The sequence below is a fragment of the Denticeps clupeoides genome, chromosome 20 (genome assembly GCF_900700375.1).
Source record: "Denticeps clupeoides chromosome 20, fDenClu1.1, whole genome shotgun sequence".
Classification (NCBI taxonomy): domain Eukaryota; kingdom Metazoa; phylum Chordata; class Actinopteri; order Clupeiformes; family Denticipitidae; genus Denticeps; species Denticeps clupeoides.
The window spans coordinates 14,684,789-14,700,243 of record NC_041726.1 but is presented as its reverse complement, the minus strand read 5'-3'; the positions used below and the strand labels follow the sequence as shown (position 1 = coordinate 14,700,243).

The 15,455-nt window shown below is 44.7% G+C and overlaps 3 protein-coding genes across 3 annotated transcripts; 1 reads left to right on the top strand and 2 right to left on the bottom strand.

Moving 5' to 3' along the window:
- Window positions 1–1,622: 1,622 nt before the first annotated feature.
- On the bottom strand, window positions 1,623–6,716 carry prcc (proline rich mitotic checkpoint control factor). The gene is made up of 7 exons (XM_028964587.1): window positions 5,954–6,716; window positions 5,807–5,854; window positions 4,596–5,042; window positions 4,421–4,513; window positions 3,752–3,898; window positions 2,919–2,984; window positions 1,623–1,989 (listed from the first exon to the last, which is right to left on the bottom strand). The coding sequence occupies exons 1-7, from the start codon at window positions 6,161–6,163 to the stop codon at window positions 1,903–1,905; spliced, it is 1,098 nt and encodes a 365-aa protein (XP_028820420.1). The 5' UTR covers window positions 6,164–6,716; the 3' UTR covers window positions 1,623–1,902.
- Window positions 6,717–8,157: 1,441 nt separating this feature from the next.
- On the top strand, window positions 8,158–10,915 carry mrpl24 (mitochondrial ribosomal protein L24). Its single transcript, XM_028964594.1, has 6 exons — window positions 8,158–8,247; window positions 8,374–8,576; window positions 9,119–9,214; window positions 9,681–9,784; window positions 10,112–10,242; window positions 10,530–10,915. The coding sequence occupies exons 2-6, from the start codon at window positions 8,415–8,417 to the stop codon at window positions 10,664–10,666; spliced, it is 630 nt and encodes a 209-aa protein (XP_028820427.1). The 5' UTR covers window positions 8,158–8,247; window positions 8,374–8,414; the 3' UTR covers window positions 10,667–10,915.
- Window positions 10,916–11,368: 453 nt separating this feature from the next.
- Window positions 11,369–14,903, bottom strand: sf3b4 (splicing factor 3b, subunit 4). The gene is made up of 6 exons (XM_028964582.1): window positions 14,816–14,903; window positions 13,754–13,882; window positions 12,400–12,939; window positions 12,075–12,242; window positions 11,820–11,978; window positions 11,369–11,652 (listed from the first exon to the last, which is right to left on the bottom strand). The coding sequence occupies exons 1-6, from the start codon at window positions 14,847–14,849 to the stop codon at window positions 11,483–11,485; spliced, it is 1,200 nt and encodes a 399-aa protein (XP_028820415.1). The 5' UTR covers window positions 14,850–14,903; the 3' UTR covers window positions 11,369–11,482.
- Window positions 14,904–15,455: the final 552 nt, after the last annotated feature.

Genomic DNA, 15,455 nt, shown 5'->3' with positions numbered 1-15,455 from the left:
TTCTCTTGCCTACTTCCTGCTTATTTGCATCATTTCCACTTTTACTTCCTGCAACAACTGCACGGAGGATGAAGTAGACCTCGGTAGCAATCGCAAGGCTCTTCTGTGCTTGATGTTCATGTCTTTTATTATTGCATGAATATCATGACATTTACTTATGATAACTGCTACCAGACTGTTTGTTATCCGACACAATTATGTATTACTTATACAAAAACATGGGATACAGATATATAGGTGCTTATTTTGGCATTTGTGGAATTTATTTTTTAGAACGGACTCAGCGGTAAGCCAAAACACTGATGTTATGTTGAAGTTCTGCACCTTTCATGTCTGCCCACTGGTCACCAAGGCGAGTGTGTTACCCACTAGGCTACTACCACCCATTTACATTTACAGCATTTCACAGAAGCCCTTATCCAGAGTGACTTACAATCAGTAGTTACAGGGACAGTTCCCCCCCGAAGAAACTTAGGGTTAAGTGTCTTGCTCAGGGGCACAATGGTAATAAGTGGGATTTGAACCTGCGTCTCCTGTGTTACCCACTTACCCAGTGAAACAATACAGTTCAAACTCACAGTGCATAACAGTTTGTCACATTATAATGACAGCATTTTGACAGAGCTATAGGGTCAGTCCCCCAGGAGACAGTCAGGGTTAAGTGTCCTGATAGTCCTAGTAAGTGAGGTTTGAACCTGGGACTTTGTGGTTCTCTGGTTCATAGGCGAGTGTCTTACCCACTAGGCCACTACCACTCACCTCCATGTTGCTCATCATGTTTTTGTCATCGTGCAATCACTATTAAAGTTGATTTCAAGTGGAACTTCACAGCTCTGACAGGGGGTCAGGGACGAGGCAGGGAAGGGACGTCGTTCCTGCGTATAGAGACTCTGTTCTCTGACAATTTCTTAGTTGTTCTGAAATCTGAACTGAAGCCAGGTTTTAAAAAGGAGTGGGCCAACACAAGGAAATAAGAAACGTGAATTTCGGTGATGTATAACAGGTAAATGTTTTAAGGCAATGGTACAATTGAAATGTAAACTGCTGGGCGAGGATCGAAGCTTAATAACATGTTAGAAATACTTGTGCTCACCATGACCAGGCCATGGGTGTCATAGTTAGGCGAGGGTGGGTGCCAGGAAGGCTACGGGAACTGCTTATTTCATATAGGGCCAAGATTTACGTGTAGTTCGTTTGATGTCAACTGTCCTCTCTTTTCACCGATACTGAAAGACTTTTGCAGTAATTGTTTCATTACAGACTCAATGTGCACTTTCATCATCCCTCAAAATAGCACATGGTGAAACAGAAATAAATAAGTTTGGAAAGAAAAAATTTAACTAAAATCTCAGAAAAGCTCATATGAAGTAAAATTTTAAAGAGAGGCACATTTCTTAAAACAAGAGATACAGAGCAGAGAAGGAACATCTTCTCACAATAGACGAGAAAGATGTCAATATCAATCAACATTTAAAAAATGTTGCATTTATTTTGTGCAACTGAAGTGCAGAAACTACAAATAATAATAATAATAATAATCAAAACACAAATACAACTGTATGTAACATCTATGGGCAGACAGCCCTTTATTTCCAATTTGGTGAATGCAGGAAAAAAAAAAAAAAAAGTCATTTATTCACAGTAAACAAAAATGATGAGATGTTTATGATGTGTGGATAGTAGTTAACATAATTGTTGAATAAAATACATATTTAGGTTCAAACGGTCAATGCATTAAATTCAAAAACGGACAGAACTACCCTAAAACTTGTTACTTACAAGTAGTGCATGCCTCTGCAGGACTACCCTAAACCCCACTTAGTGGAGTTAATCATTTTTGAGCCATTTAACCTACAAAAGGGTACTATTCTCTTCAACACAACACAAGTACCAAGACTCCTATTAGAAGCCATATTTGGCCTGCGTTTGGCGACGGGTCAACTTGTTCTCAGCCCAACTGTTCTTCAGCTCCAGTTCACGCTCCTTAGCCTAAAAAATTAAACAGGACCGTCATTGTTCAATAATTCCTGCTCACCGAAATAAGCTTGAAAATGACAACATCAACAATAAAAAAACGCCTTCATTGTCGTTTGTTTGGAGACTCCACAGAGCACCCTTTCACTGATCTGTCTAGGGTGACCACTCCTGGCAACAGGGCACATCTTCGGTTTGTAAACGATCCACCGGATGGTGATATGCTTGCTATTAATTTAATAAACATTTCTGAATTTTTGAACCTCAATATAAAATATAGATTTGCTTTAGTGGGTCGTTTGCTCTATAATGACACAGTGCTACAGAATCACTAGGACATAAGATCAAGTTCTTGCAGCTTCCTTCTGTAATTGCATATTACGGACAAACATTAACATTGGGAACCGACTGTGATTATCCAGCTTACTCATAACACAATACTGTCCCAATGCATCTGGAAATCAACATACACACTAATATAATAATACATTTACATTTACAGCGTTTAACAATACGCCCTTATCCAGAGCGACTTACAATCAGTAGTTACAGGGACAGTCCCCACTGGAGATACTCAGGGTTAATGGTACTAAGTGGGCTTTGAACCTGGGACTTTGTGGTTCATAGGTGAGTGTCTTACCCAGTAGGCTACTGCCACCCTATAATGTTTATACTGATATTGTGATGTGCACTTAATCTTTATACAACTGATTTGCAATATCTGGCTCTAAATAGCATAAATACAGAGAGAACAGTAATTGGGTCAGGTTAGTGTTGCTATTAACAGACCACTAAGTTTAAAGGACATTTCGAAACATTTGCCTAGCTAACCCAAACTTTAATTCTGCATCATGATTTTGTTCTCTCATGTACAAGGTAATCGCAAATGTAAAGTGCAATGAAATGACATGAAAGGAGTACAGTAGGGACGTCATTGTGCTCACCTGGTGAATGAGATATGTGATTTGATGTTTGCGCCGTTGCTGGCCTGTTGGCTGCCCACCTTTTCTCTATACACAAAAAGAAATATCAGTTACACACAATGGAAGGAACCACTGGTTGATTGTCTTTATGCAATACATATCAGGATAATAAATAATAAAAAGGTCTTATTGTGTCACACAATAATGAATTCCATTGTGGCTACGACGGAATCGTATTTACAAGGCTAATGAGACCACCAGCAGCCCACATTTGTTCAACAATGGACAATGTCCTCATAAAGCAGCGTGAAGAAGTCCAGGAAAGAGGCAAAAATGCTTAAATGGACCTTGATTAATTGGTAATATAGGTTCTCTTGCCCAAATAAATGCCAGTGCATCATGCTGCAGATTTTCCTGCAGAAAAAAAGCAGAGACATCTGCGCATTTAACCTTAATAATTCCACCTGGAATTGGTTCACTAATTGTGCCCTTTTTCTATGTAACTAATGAGCAGGAATTTCAAAGGTTTAAGTAAAAATAAAATAAATGCACATCTCAACTTAAGAATATTGGTATTTATTTTGTTTCTAAATTTGAACATATTGTCCACAGGAGCAGACTAATTATTTTATATGCTATGCATTTCTTACCAAGCACTGGCAGTGGACAATTTAATAGAACCACTGTTTTTTTGTATGCATTTACCAGACGCCCTTATCCAGAGCGAATTATGGTCAGTAGTTACAGGGACAGTCCCCCCCTGGAGACACTCAGGGTTAAGTGTCTTGCTCAGGGACACAATGGTAGTAGGTGGGATTTGAACCTGGAACCTTAAATTACAACTGAAAGTTCACCTTGCTGAACGACTTGCGTTGCTCCTTTTCTTCGGTCATATTTTTGGTCATCCACTGCTGAGTGCCGCTGAGCTGGTCGTCCCCCCTGATATCCAGGAACTTGATCTCCTCTTTGCCTTGATTTCTTTTACCTTGCAATCTCCTGAACTGCAAAGCACACATACAAATTGCCGCAGTGTTTTGACAAAAGCATCATAAAGTGCCCGTGTTTGCAGGGCATGCCGTTTCCGTAATATTAGATGCGAAATGATTGCAGCACCCCCTATAGGTTAAACTTCAGCTAGAGGCATCTGCCTGGCCAAGTGCAACCAACCTTTCCAAATATACAGATAGTCAAGAGTATTAACAATTTAGATATGTATATGTACAGTATCACAATATATTGCGATTTAATCGTACCGTGACCCATGATTCATGACATGCACCGTATCGTGAGATCCTTGCCACTACACACCCCTATTAAACATCAGTTCAGCATGTGCTTCGCCTGTCATGGCCTCAAAAATCATACTTAAGGTGGTTCAGAGAAGCAAAGAGTGAGATGTTACCATCCCAGCAAAAGTTCGGTGCATTAAAGAATCTAAAACATGAGACGTTTTACTTTCATACATAATTAGTCCACACCAGAACTAAAATTCCAAAGTTATATGAAATAACAGTGGCCCTTACTGCTTCATCATCGAACAGTGAAGAAGACCCCTGTTCCTCTGCCTGAGTGGGCTCAACGTCAGGGTCAGGGCAAAATCCATCACTGTAGAAGCCCTGGCAAGACAAGACACACCTTAGATACTGCTTTCTTATTAGCTTGAGATAAAAAAATGACCAATTTAATATTAAATGTCACCTCATTCGAGGGCTCAACCACTGGTCCCTCAGAGGCGTCCTGATACTGCAACTGGCTTCCGTCCCGTTGCTGAACTTCATAGTTCGAACTGTCAACCAAACTGCCTTCGGTCTGAGAGTCAAAATGCAGCGAGACATTCTCTCGGCTGAGGGAAGGAGGCGGGGGCTGTAATGGGTCAAACACCGGGACAACAGGGGGAGGTTGGGGGACGTCCGATAAAGAGAAGTAATTCTCGGGAGGGAGTTCGTCATCGCTTCCCCCGTCCTCAGCTGCCATCTGGCGGGCCAGGTGTAGCGCGGCAGATTTTGCGGCAGCTTTTATAGCAGAGGGTGACGCACTGGTGGCGGAGGCAGGGCGCTTGGTCAGGGCGTGTGGCACCAGTGCACGCTGGGTCTCCTTCACCACAAGGTTTTTGGGCTGAGGCAGCAAGGAGGACAGCCCGCTTTGCTGCAAATGGAGGGTGAAACAGAGGACATCATACAGTAATCAAGCGTGAAAAAAGGAAAAATGGAAGTGATTGTCATTGTGAAACACTGCAGCATAGCACACAGTGACACAGCGAAATGTGTCCTCTGTATTCATCCATCACCCTTGGTGAGCAGTGGGCAGCCATGACAGGCGCCCGGGGAGCAGTGTGTGGGGACGGTGCTTTGCTCAGTTTTACCTCAGTGGCACCTTGGTGGTTCGGGATTTGATTTAAAGTCCCTGACTTTTCCACGGCTTTCCCTGACCAAAAAGCAGGAACGTTCGGGTGCTGAGCAGAAAAGGGCGTTTAAAGTGGTTAGATATTTTTAAACTGTGTTTGCATTTTATTGTTGTATATCGGCAGCTTGGGGCAGTTATGGCCTAGCGGGCAAGGAAACGGACCCACAATCAGAAGGTTGCTGGTTTGAGTACCGGAGGTCCCCTTGATCAAGGCACCGTCCCCACACACTGGTCCCCGGGCGCCTGTCACTGCTGCACACTGCTCACCAAGGGTTATGGTTAAAAGCAGAGGACACGTTTTGCGTCCTTGTTCACAATGACTATCACTTCACTTTCATACTCAAACACAAAACCTCGTCCTTAAATACGTCACTTTCAAGACAGATGTGTTGAAATGTACACTTGTTCGGTAAGTTAGCACACAGAATGTTCTAGAACGTTTGTCTCTGTACCGCTCGTCCCTGCTATAAAACCGGGACGCGGGTGGAACGACAGAGCCGCTTTACCTGAGACGCCGCCCTCTTCCTCACCGGCTCTCCATCGTCCGAGTCGTCCTGTCGGGAAGATCAGCGTCAGTGAGTGGGGAACAAGCACGCCATCGATTTTGACATGAAGCGTGTCGAGGTCGCGCTGCGCTGCGCTGCGCTGCTCACGTCGTCTTGGCGGATCTCGGGAACGGAGATTTTCACCGGCTCGCCTGCGCGCCGGGCCTTGGCCGGTCCGGGAGCCGGGGCCCGGCCGGCGTTCCTGGGCGTCGGCAGTGACGCGAAGAGACCCGCTCCGGGCTTGTTTTGTGGCGCAGGCGTGAGGGAGGCGTCCTCCGAATCACTGTCGTCGCTACTTCCATAGGCTACCAAAGACATCGCCGCAGCTGAATATGAAATATATATATATATATATATATATACACACACACGGCACCACCCCGCACTGACACGTCCAGCCAACGATGGCTTTTTATTAAAACCAACTGGTTTATGGTTAGAAAGCGTCCTATGTTAGGGTATTTGCCAGTGGCGCTAAGCTAACGTCGAAGCTAATTAACGCAAGCGACAAAATCGTTAAAGCTGCGACTCCGCGGCCTCCCTGGTCTCAGGTCAGCGACGCAGCATAAAGCATGTTTTTAACGAGCCACCGGTCCCCCGGGCGGACAGCTTAAACACGTTTATAACGCGGGTTTTTTTTTAACTAGCAGGTTAGCCAGCTGGTTAGCAACAGTTGATCTGGAGGTGAACCGAGCTCGAGAAGAAAATATGTATTTTTTTAAAGGGTCGGTCGAAAGATCTGACAACGTTTAGCGATCACATAATACCAATTTTACCCTCTACGCGCACGTAAAAAAATAACTCGAGAAAAATTCAGCTGCCGTAAACATAAACATTCTGGCTACGCGTGAGCCGGAAGTAGAAGACAGACATGCGTGGGGGTGAAACCATCGAAGGACTCGAGGCAGGGGCGTCTTTAGAGAATTCTTACATTAGCTTACGTTCTTACATTCGGAGTTATACAAGAACAACTACAACAGAGGGAAATAACGTGATTGTATTCATTGTTTGATTCCCAGTGAAGCAGAGCTGATTACTTTATTGATAAGTCGCTCTGGATAAGGGCGTCTGCCAAATGCCATTAATGTAAAATGACATCCCGCGTCCCATATTATGGACCGGCGGCACGACGCGCCAGCAACACAAACTACAGATCCCATAATGCAGCGCTTCCGTCGAATTGCCGAACGCGATCTTTGTGCAGCTGCTGAATCTGTACAGGAGCAGTTCCCCAGTCGTAGGCCAATGGGTTGTGAAGCAGCTCGAAATTCTTTTTTTCGTGCTTCAAAGTCACAAGAGCGCCGGCGCTGAGTTTGTCAGCAAAGTGCGCACTGCATTATGGGATCGCCGGGCCGAACGACAGAAGTGCCTGCAATTTACCTATTAGCTAAATTTCCTTTTCATAAATGTTGATTCAGTGGCAATAAAGGAGAGAGGAGGCTGAAATATACACATTTTCAATATTTTGTTTTGATAATTCAAAGGCTAAAGTATTGATCAGAAGGTTGCCGGTTCGAATCCCGATCCGCCAAGGTGCCACTGAGGTGCCACTGAGCAAAGCACCGTCCCCACCTGTCATGGCTGCCCACTGCTCACCAAGGGTGATGGGTTAAATGCAGAGGACAAATTTCACTGTGTGCACCGTGTGCTGTGCTGCTGTGTATCACATGTGACAATCACTTCACTTTACTTTAAAATATTTATTGTATGAATCATTTGTTTATTTCTTTATATTTTATTTGCCCTCCATAGTATAGTACTGTATAATATTTTGTTGCTGTTGTTGAATGTTATTGTATTTTAATGTTTAATAAATTGTTTTAAATTGCCCCTCGGGGACGAATAAAGTTCTTTGAATTGAATTGAATAGTGAAAAAAAATCTATACAAAGTGATCAGGCGAGACGTGGCACAGTTTGACACATGTGCTTTACAGTAATCCTTTTGAATAATTTGGGTTATAATAAGTTGTAAGCAATTAGCATAAAATATTTATTCGTATGATGACAACAGAAATACTTTGTGTGCTTGTTATGAGATTAAAGAGCAGGGGGTTGACATTACATACAATTTGTCCAATGAGGTAATTTCTTGATATTTGTCCAAAATAATATTTTTTATGTAATATTTAATTATATGATACCAATATGTTTATTTTTTATGTGGTCCGTATACTAAATTATATTTAAAAAAAACAGTAACGGCACCTTTTAGATGTAAATCTAATGTGTACAGAAATCTTAAAATCTTAAAATTAATTTCCATTCGCAGTTTGACCTCCGTTTCTGCAGGTGGCGGCATAACGCGATGAAACGTCCGCGTACGCAGCGCTTTAACAGAAGAAGAAGAACAACACATGACATTGAAATAAGAAATAGCCCAGCGCGGCGAGTTCCACGCCGGGTCTGTTCCGTTTGATCAACTTTTCTTTTACCTCTCGATTCTGGTTGCTAACGCTGAACCTCCCGAACAAATCCTGTACATAATTATTTTCTTTAAAATAATAATAATCATCATTTGTCAGTACAGTGGGCCGTTTTTCTGCCTTAAAATAAGACGGCGGCAGAACCATGAGGCTCTCCGAGCTGTTGCTGTCGGCGACGGTCCGGTTCGGCACCAGCAGACCGTGGACCGTGGCGGCGAGGAGGCTGAACCCGCCGGGGAAGATGAGGAGGAAGGTGTTCGTGGAGCCCGTCGCTCACGACGATTGGCGGGTCTTCCGGGGAGACACGGTAAAACGGACTCAGGGAACGATCTGGGAATTACATTTACAGCCTTTACCAGACGCCCTTATCCAGAGCGACATACAGTCAGTAGTTACAGGGACAGTCCCCCCCGGAGACACTCAGAGTTAAGTGTCTTGCTCAGGGACACAATGGTAGTAAGTGGGATTCGAACCTGGGTCCTCTGGTTCATAGGCGAGTGTTCCACACAGGGAACAATCCGGGAATTCAGCAGGGTTTTAGTTTTGCACGAAATCACTCCTGTTGTAAAAATGTGCAACATTCTAGGACACAGAATCTTTGCAAAGCCGATGTACGTCTTAACCAGACATGCCAGCCAAGTGTACTTTTCAACGTATTTGGCTTGAAAATGGCAAATTTAAGGACTGGCTGAAGTGCCGAGCTGCATAAAACCCCTCTAACCACTTTAAACGCCTTTTCTTCTCATTTTTACATATGGGAGGTCATGGAAATCCTGCTTTTTGATCAGGGAAAGACTTGTCTGCACTGTGAGACATTACCTTCATTCTGCCCCTTTACCGCTTTTTCAGGTGGAAATATTGGACGGGAAGGATAAAGGAAAGCAGGGAAAAGTTGTCCAGGTGTTCAGGCATCGAAATTGGCTCATTGTGGAAGGTCTCAATACAGTAAGTCATGATCTTTTATTTCTTCTCTTAAACAACCGGTTCATCACTTCATCTTTATGCCCGTTATCGTCCTGGAGCACCTAGAACCGTTTTTATCGTACCCCTTTGCTGACCACCCATTTTATCCATTACAAGGCAGTCTGGTGACACTAATGTGGTGGCATAACAGGAAAGGAAACGGACCCGTGATCAGAAGGTTGTCGGTTCGAATCCTGATCCACCAAGGTGCCACTGAGCAAAGCACCGTCCCCACACACTGCTCCCCGGGCGCCTGTCATGGCTGCCCACTGCTCACCAAGGGTGATTGTTAAATGCAGAGGACACATTCCGTCGTGTCACCATGTGCTGTGCTTCACAATGATAATCACTTCATTAAGGTGGGGTGGAAACCTGCTCCTCAGGGAAGCCTCTTGGAAAGTTAAAATGATTCGTGCCTCAAACATTAACGATTGAATTTCACCTACAGCATCACAGGTACATTGGTAAATCCGGAGATTACCGGGGTACCTACATTGCCAGCGAGGCTCCTCTACTGCTCCGGAGTGTTTCACTAATTGACCCCTCAGACAGGTGAGCATTTTTAAGAAAGTGATTCTTTTAATGTCTTTTTATAATTTATGATGAAAAGTGTAAAAAAAATAAAATAAAAAAAGGATTATAATATCTAAATAGGATTTGGTTGGTCCTGTAGGCAGAGTTTCCTATATTGCTTGATAGCTTGTTTCATAGTCAGGCAGTGCCATCGACCTTGAGTGAAAAACGAAAAAAATGCTGTATGTTCATTATATGTTTGTAAAAATGTTCAAATTGATTTATTAATGAATGGATTTTAAATCAATCCCAGTAGATAAAATAAGTCTTGTTGTAAAATGGCTAAATTGAATGAATGTGCTGTAGGAAACCTACAGCTGTGGACTGGAAGTTTACAGAAGAGGGGGAGAAGGTGCGCGTTTCTGTCCGGACTGGCCGCATCATCCCCAAGCCGGAGCCGACGCGCAGAGATGGCATCATCCCGCAGCAGTGGAAGGGTGAGATGGCTCTCCAGTGGCTGTAGTTCGTAGAAGAAGAGGCGAGATTCTCTGTGTTTGTGCGTCCTGGAAAGATGTCAGGCGAGGGGAAATATGCAGCCAGATGAACCATAACTTTCAGCTAAAGAAGCTTTATTGGTAATTGGCGTTCTACAAGAAAGCACCTATGGAGGAAACATCTGATTGATGACATGCAAGGGAATTAAACTATTGAATGGTTTAATGTTTGGTGTACGTTTTAATCTGATCTTGTCTGATGAACTTTTTCCCCCATGAACCTCTGCCAGATGGCCCCAAAGATACGTCCCCTGAAGACACGTTGAAAAAGACATACATGCCCAGTTTGAAAACGCTAGAGGAAGAAGTCATGGAGAAAATGGGTATTGGGGAAGACAGAAGAGCTCGTAAGACCTACTGGTACTGAGTAGATGGGACATCTGCAGTAAACGTAACTTCCTTTCAAATGTTCTTTTCTATATCTGAACCGTAGTTCAGCCATTACAATAAAAAATATGAATTATTGGTTTCAGCGTTATAAGACTGAAATGTATTTTAGTTTTGTCTTTGAATCGCTGGTGTCAAGGCATGTTAACCCCCTTCATTAATGTGCAAAATACCCTGTATTCAGAATCATCCATAGTCATGTTTTAATAAAGAATACTTTTGCCCAAAATTGATTTTGGTCCATGTTTTTGAATGGCTTGAAAGGGTAGGCAGTAAATAATTTTTTTTACACCAGTGTCATAATATGCAGCCTGTACTAAAGCCCATTTTATTCTCACATTCAACAGTGTGTGAGGATCTTGTTTGTAGGCATAGTTTTTCCAAAGGAAATGACTGGAATCCGCGTTATATATTGTTTCTTATATAAAAAAAAAAAAAAAAATCCTGACCTCATCCATCATGTTGGCCAGGTCTTGCACACAACACATCTGACCAGTTTTTAATGTCAAATCCCCCATTTGAATTTCAAAAAGGAAAATCAGTGTTGCAGACAATTCACACAAGGTTAGGGGGAAACTAGAAGCACTTCATGGGCTCACTGTTCCACAAAGTTGCACTATTACCTTTAGTAGTAAAATATTGCCTATAACCTACTAGACCATGCAAAACAGAACAACTCCAATTATAAAAACAGGTTTATTTCTTGTGGACCCAGATCTCAAGTCAAGACAGTAGGCATACAAAAGTTAAAGAAAAAAAAAATTAAAACATACTTCACAAAACAAACTCCCTAGATCTAAGGAGGCATTGGACCCCTCATGGGTCCCCTAGGTGGTGCTGGGGGACGGGGTGGCATTGGCGGACCTCTCTGGAACCCAAAAGGAGGTGGCCGGGGAGGGGTGCCGGCACCATAGCCTGGTGGTGGCATTGGCGGGGGTCCCCTCATACCGGGGTGCATGGGTGGTCCTGGGATAGAATACGATAATGAATTATATTACATGGAACAGGAATATAAACTCCTGGAAAGTTCACTTTTTTTTTTTTTAAACTACCACAGAAACCCTGAATATGATATAAAAAATCTGATTGGATACCAAATGTAGATGAATAATTGAAAAACACTGGCTACTCACCCATGGGAGGGCCGAAGTGTCCTCTGGGAGGCATGCCCATAGGGTGAGGAGGCATCCCTGGTGGTGGTGGTGCACGATGCTGGTTAGCCCCCGGGGGTCCAGGTGGGGGTGGAACCATGCCTGGTGGTCCAGGAGGGATCATGGGCATCTGTGGCATCCCTGTCACATAAAATGTTGCACATGCACAACTAATTCATACGACACTGCAGAGGTTTAAATGTATAAAATCTACGCAGAAAAAAAATGAAAGAATACCTGGAGGCTGCAGGCCGGAAGGGAAAGGAGGGTGTCCCGCCAGGTGCCCCGCCCCCGCCCCCTGCGCAGCAGCCCCGGGAGCGGGTGGGATCGCCATGCCAGGTGGCATCCCGTGAGGCATGGATCCCGGTGGAGGCACAGGAGGGAACGCGCCAGGCGGTGGCATGCCTGAAATCGCACGGAGCCGCCGCTACTTGTATTAACTCTTACAACCATGCTTCACACCGTACATGCCAAATCAGACCCTCGCCTATCAACCAGAAGTGTCTCCTGGGAGACTGTCCCGGTCACTGCTCTGGACAAGGGCGTCTCAAAATTAACTCACCTGGCATTGGAATACCAGCCCCAAGTGAGGACATGACACTAGCCGCCGAGGGAGGGGGCGGAGCGTCGGCAAACAGCTGGTGCGGCCGGTCGGCCTGGGACAGGGGGTTCTGAGCGGCCAGCAGGCGCTCGGCGGCGGAGCCGTGTCTCTCTCCTTTGGAGTCCTTCTTGAAGGCGTAGGACACCGTGATTGGCCTGTTGCACAAGTACTGGCCGTTCATGGCCTCGATGGCGGCGTCCGAGGCATCGAAGCTGGCAAAGTTGATGAAGGCGTAGCCCTTGGAATTGCCAGTGTCTGGGTCGCGCATGATCTTGGGCGTCTGCAGAATGACCCCAAAGGCGCTGAACGTGTCATACAGCAGCTTTTCGTCAATCTCCGGATCCAGGTTCCCGATGAAAATGTTGGCGCCCACGTCGAGGTTCTTGTTGTGAGCTGAAGCTTTGTTGACTCGAATGGGTTTACCGTAAAGCTTTATCATGTTCATGATCTTTATAGCGTAGTCGGCATCTTCCTCACTGAGGAACTCCACAAAGCCATATCCTTACGGAGAGGGAACAAGCATAACCAAAACTGAAAATGACTCTCGACTGAATCTGATTTTGTAGCAGAAAGAGAAATTAAAAGATTGACAAGTTTATATTCATCTCTTCAGTTACATAAACATTTTGAATGTACATGGACAGCAGTACTGAAGATCATGGAATAAACAGTCCTGTGACATCACTGGCATTGTGGTCAGCATACAGTAGTAGGCATATGTAATCACAATCATTTAGCAGTGACTGTCATTGTGAAGCACAGCAGAGCAGCACAAGGTGACACAGTCCTTGGTGAGTAGCGAAAAGGCACGAAAGGCGTCCGTGGAGCGGTGTGTGGCGAACTGACAACCTTGCGATTACGGGGCCGTTTCCATACCCGCTAGGCCACCACTGCCCCTTCCAATTCATCTGACTGGACAGTCCTAACACTGCTCGGTCTTAAATGTGTGAAATAAAAGATCTACATTTCTGTACCGTCCCCACACGCTGCTCCCCGGGCGCCTGTCCTGGCTGCCCGCTGCTCACCAAGGGTGATGGTTAAATGCATAGGACACATTTCGTTGCGTCACCGTGTGCTGTGCTGCAGTGTTTCACAATGGAAAACTTGCTCTGTGTAGCTCGCTTGCAGTAGTTATCCATGAGAAAATACAAAAAAAAACAACAACTATCATTTCTGTATTAACAGCACTTTGATTAATACAGATATTTAAATCTGTGACATGCTGGTTCAGCGTGCGGGGGACAGAGTCCATGTCCACTGGGGAGACGCATCAACAGACTGACAGTGTAAGCGCAGATGAACGGGACGAACTTACCCTGGTGCTGCCCGGTGACCCGGTCTTTGGGCATGTGCGTGTTCACCACAGGCCCAGCTTGCAGAAAGAGCTCCCACAACAGCGGCTCGGACACCTTCTCGTCCAGGCCGCCCACGTACACGGTGGCATCTAAAATAAACAAGATACAGAGAAAGACACGTAACACAACCACCAAATTAAACCCCACCAATCAAGACACAAGGTACCATGAAGAGTTTACTGCTATTATGACTATTTACAGACGAGTACTTTAAACTACACAACTGCTCCTCCGAATGAGTGCTGATCGCTGCACCAGCAACCAGTATAACTCGCATCGCGGTGTCATGACAACCACCTCCAGCTGAACGTCAGCTGGACCAAGGAGCTTGAGGTGGACTTCTGCGGGGGACGGTGACCGGACTACAAGCCCCTCGACATCAGTGGGACTTCAGGTTCGTGGTCTGGTCACAGCTGTGGATCCGTGCGGCGGAACGGCTGCTGCAGGTCACCTCTTCCATCTCTGCATTGACATCCGGGCCATCGAGGTAATAAAGGACAAAAGACTCCGACGCACCATGGCCGGGACTGGGAGACTCGGGAGGACTTTCTACCCACACCCCCCACGACCATCTGAACGTTCACTGCAACCCGCTACTGTTCCACTGGTCGCGATCTGGCAGAATACACATCCACCACCCACCGTAACCAAGTCTCACGTTCTCATTGAACAAGATATCTTGCTTTTTATCTGACTAGCTTTACTAGTCTTACTCTCCTTTTATTGTATTATATTTAATTACGCAACTTTTACTCGAGCAGGTAAAACAGGCCCCATGCCTGAATACGCGGCGGTCAACTCTCACCAAGCTGCTCACCAGTACAGTGTACAGTGTAAAAAGTAAGAGGAAAGCAGCGAACGCGGCCCGTCCGGCGCTGCACAGCGAGCGCACCGGTGCAGGGTCGCGGCGAAGAAGAGCGAGAACGCGGGGAGTCCGGGCGCCGCGCTCCGCGGGAACCACGCGTGTTGGTATTCACACGCGAGTTCTGCGCCCCAAACCGCGCTCGTTTTAAAACGCGTACCTTGATTCCGCTCCGAAATGGGCCCTGCCGCCATCGTTGAACCGGCGTGCTGACCGGAAGCGCTCTCCTTTTCACTTCCGCTAGATGCGCACGCTGCAGGCGTCTGTCGCCCCCTATCGGAATGTTTAACGTTCATCAATTAAAAAAAAAAAAAAAGTCTACGTTTATTACCGTAATCTGGAGGATTTTTTTTTTTACCGTCGAACTATCACATTTCACCAGTATCACTGAAAATAAAAATAATTAATTAATCTATTTTCATTGTTAATAATTTTTTCATAATTTTATTTCAATATGACACTTTGAAGTATCAAATTTGACCAGAATAATAAAAAAAAATTATTTATCATTATTAATTAATTAATTTTTTTCATTATTTTATTTAAATATGACACTTTGAAGTATCACATTCAGCTAATGGTGAGGTGGTCCCCGGTATAAACGCCATCTAAGACGGGTTGAAATTGTACAACTACTTTACTTTACTTTACTTTACTTTACTTTATTTGGCAGACGCTTTTATCCAAAGCGACTTACAATGGGAAGACACCAGCAATTCTCGTTCGATTTCTATAGAATATCAAGTATACAAACTAAGAGCCCTGATAAGGCTTAGACTTGTCATTGAAGAACATGCTCG

Excerpts from the sequence above, each read along its gene's own strand:
- sf3b4 (XM_028964582.1), bottom strand. The coding sequence starts at position 14,849 with ATGGCGGCAGGGCCCATTTCGGAGCGGAATCAAG. Across the intron at positions 12,940-13,753 it reads GGTCACCGGGCAGCACCAGG|GATATGGCTTTGTGGAGTTC; the intron begins GTAAGTTCGTCC and ends CCTCTCCGTAAG. Across the intron at positions 11,653-11,819 it reads ACACTTCGGCCCTCCCATGG|GACCACCCATGCACCCCGGT; the intron begins GTGAGTAGCCAG and ends ATTCTATCCCAG.
- prcc (XM_028964587.1), bottom strand. The coding sequence starts at position 6,163 with ATGTCTTTGGTAGCCTATGGAAGTAGCGACGACAGTGATTCGGAGGAC. Across the intron at positions 2,985-3,751 it reads AACGCAAGTCGTTCAGCAAG|AGAAAAGGTGGGCAGCCAAC; the intron begins GTGAACTTTCAG and ends TTTTGTGTATAG. Across the intron at positions 1,990-2,918 it reads TCACATATCTCATTCACCAG|GCTAAGGAGCGTGAACTGGA; the intron begins GTGAGCACAATG and ends TTAATTTTTTAG.
- mrpl24 (XM_028964594.1), top strand. The coding sequence starts at position 8,415 with ATGAGGCTCTCCGAGCTGTTGCTGTCGGCGACGGTCCGGTTCGGCACC. Across the intron at positions 8,577-9,118 it reads GGGTCTTCCGGGGAGACACG|GTGGAAATATTGGACGGGAA; the intron begins GTAAAACGGACT and ends CCGCTTTTTCAG. Across the intron at positions 9,785-10,111 it reads CTAATTGACCCCTCAGACAG|GAAACCTACAGCTGTGGACT; the intron begins GTGAGCATTTTT and ends AATGTGCTGTAG.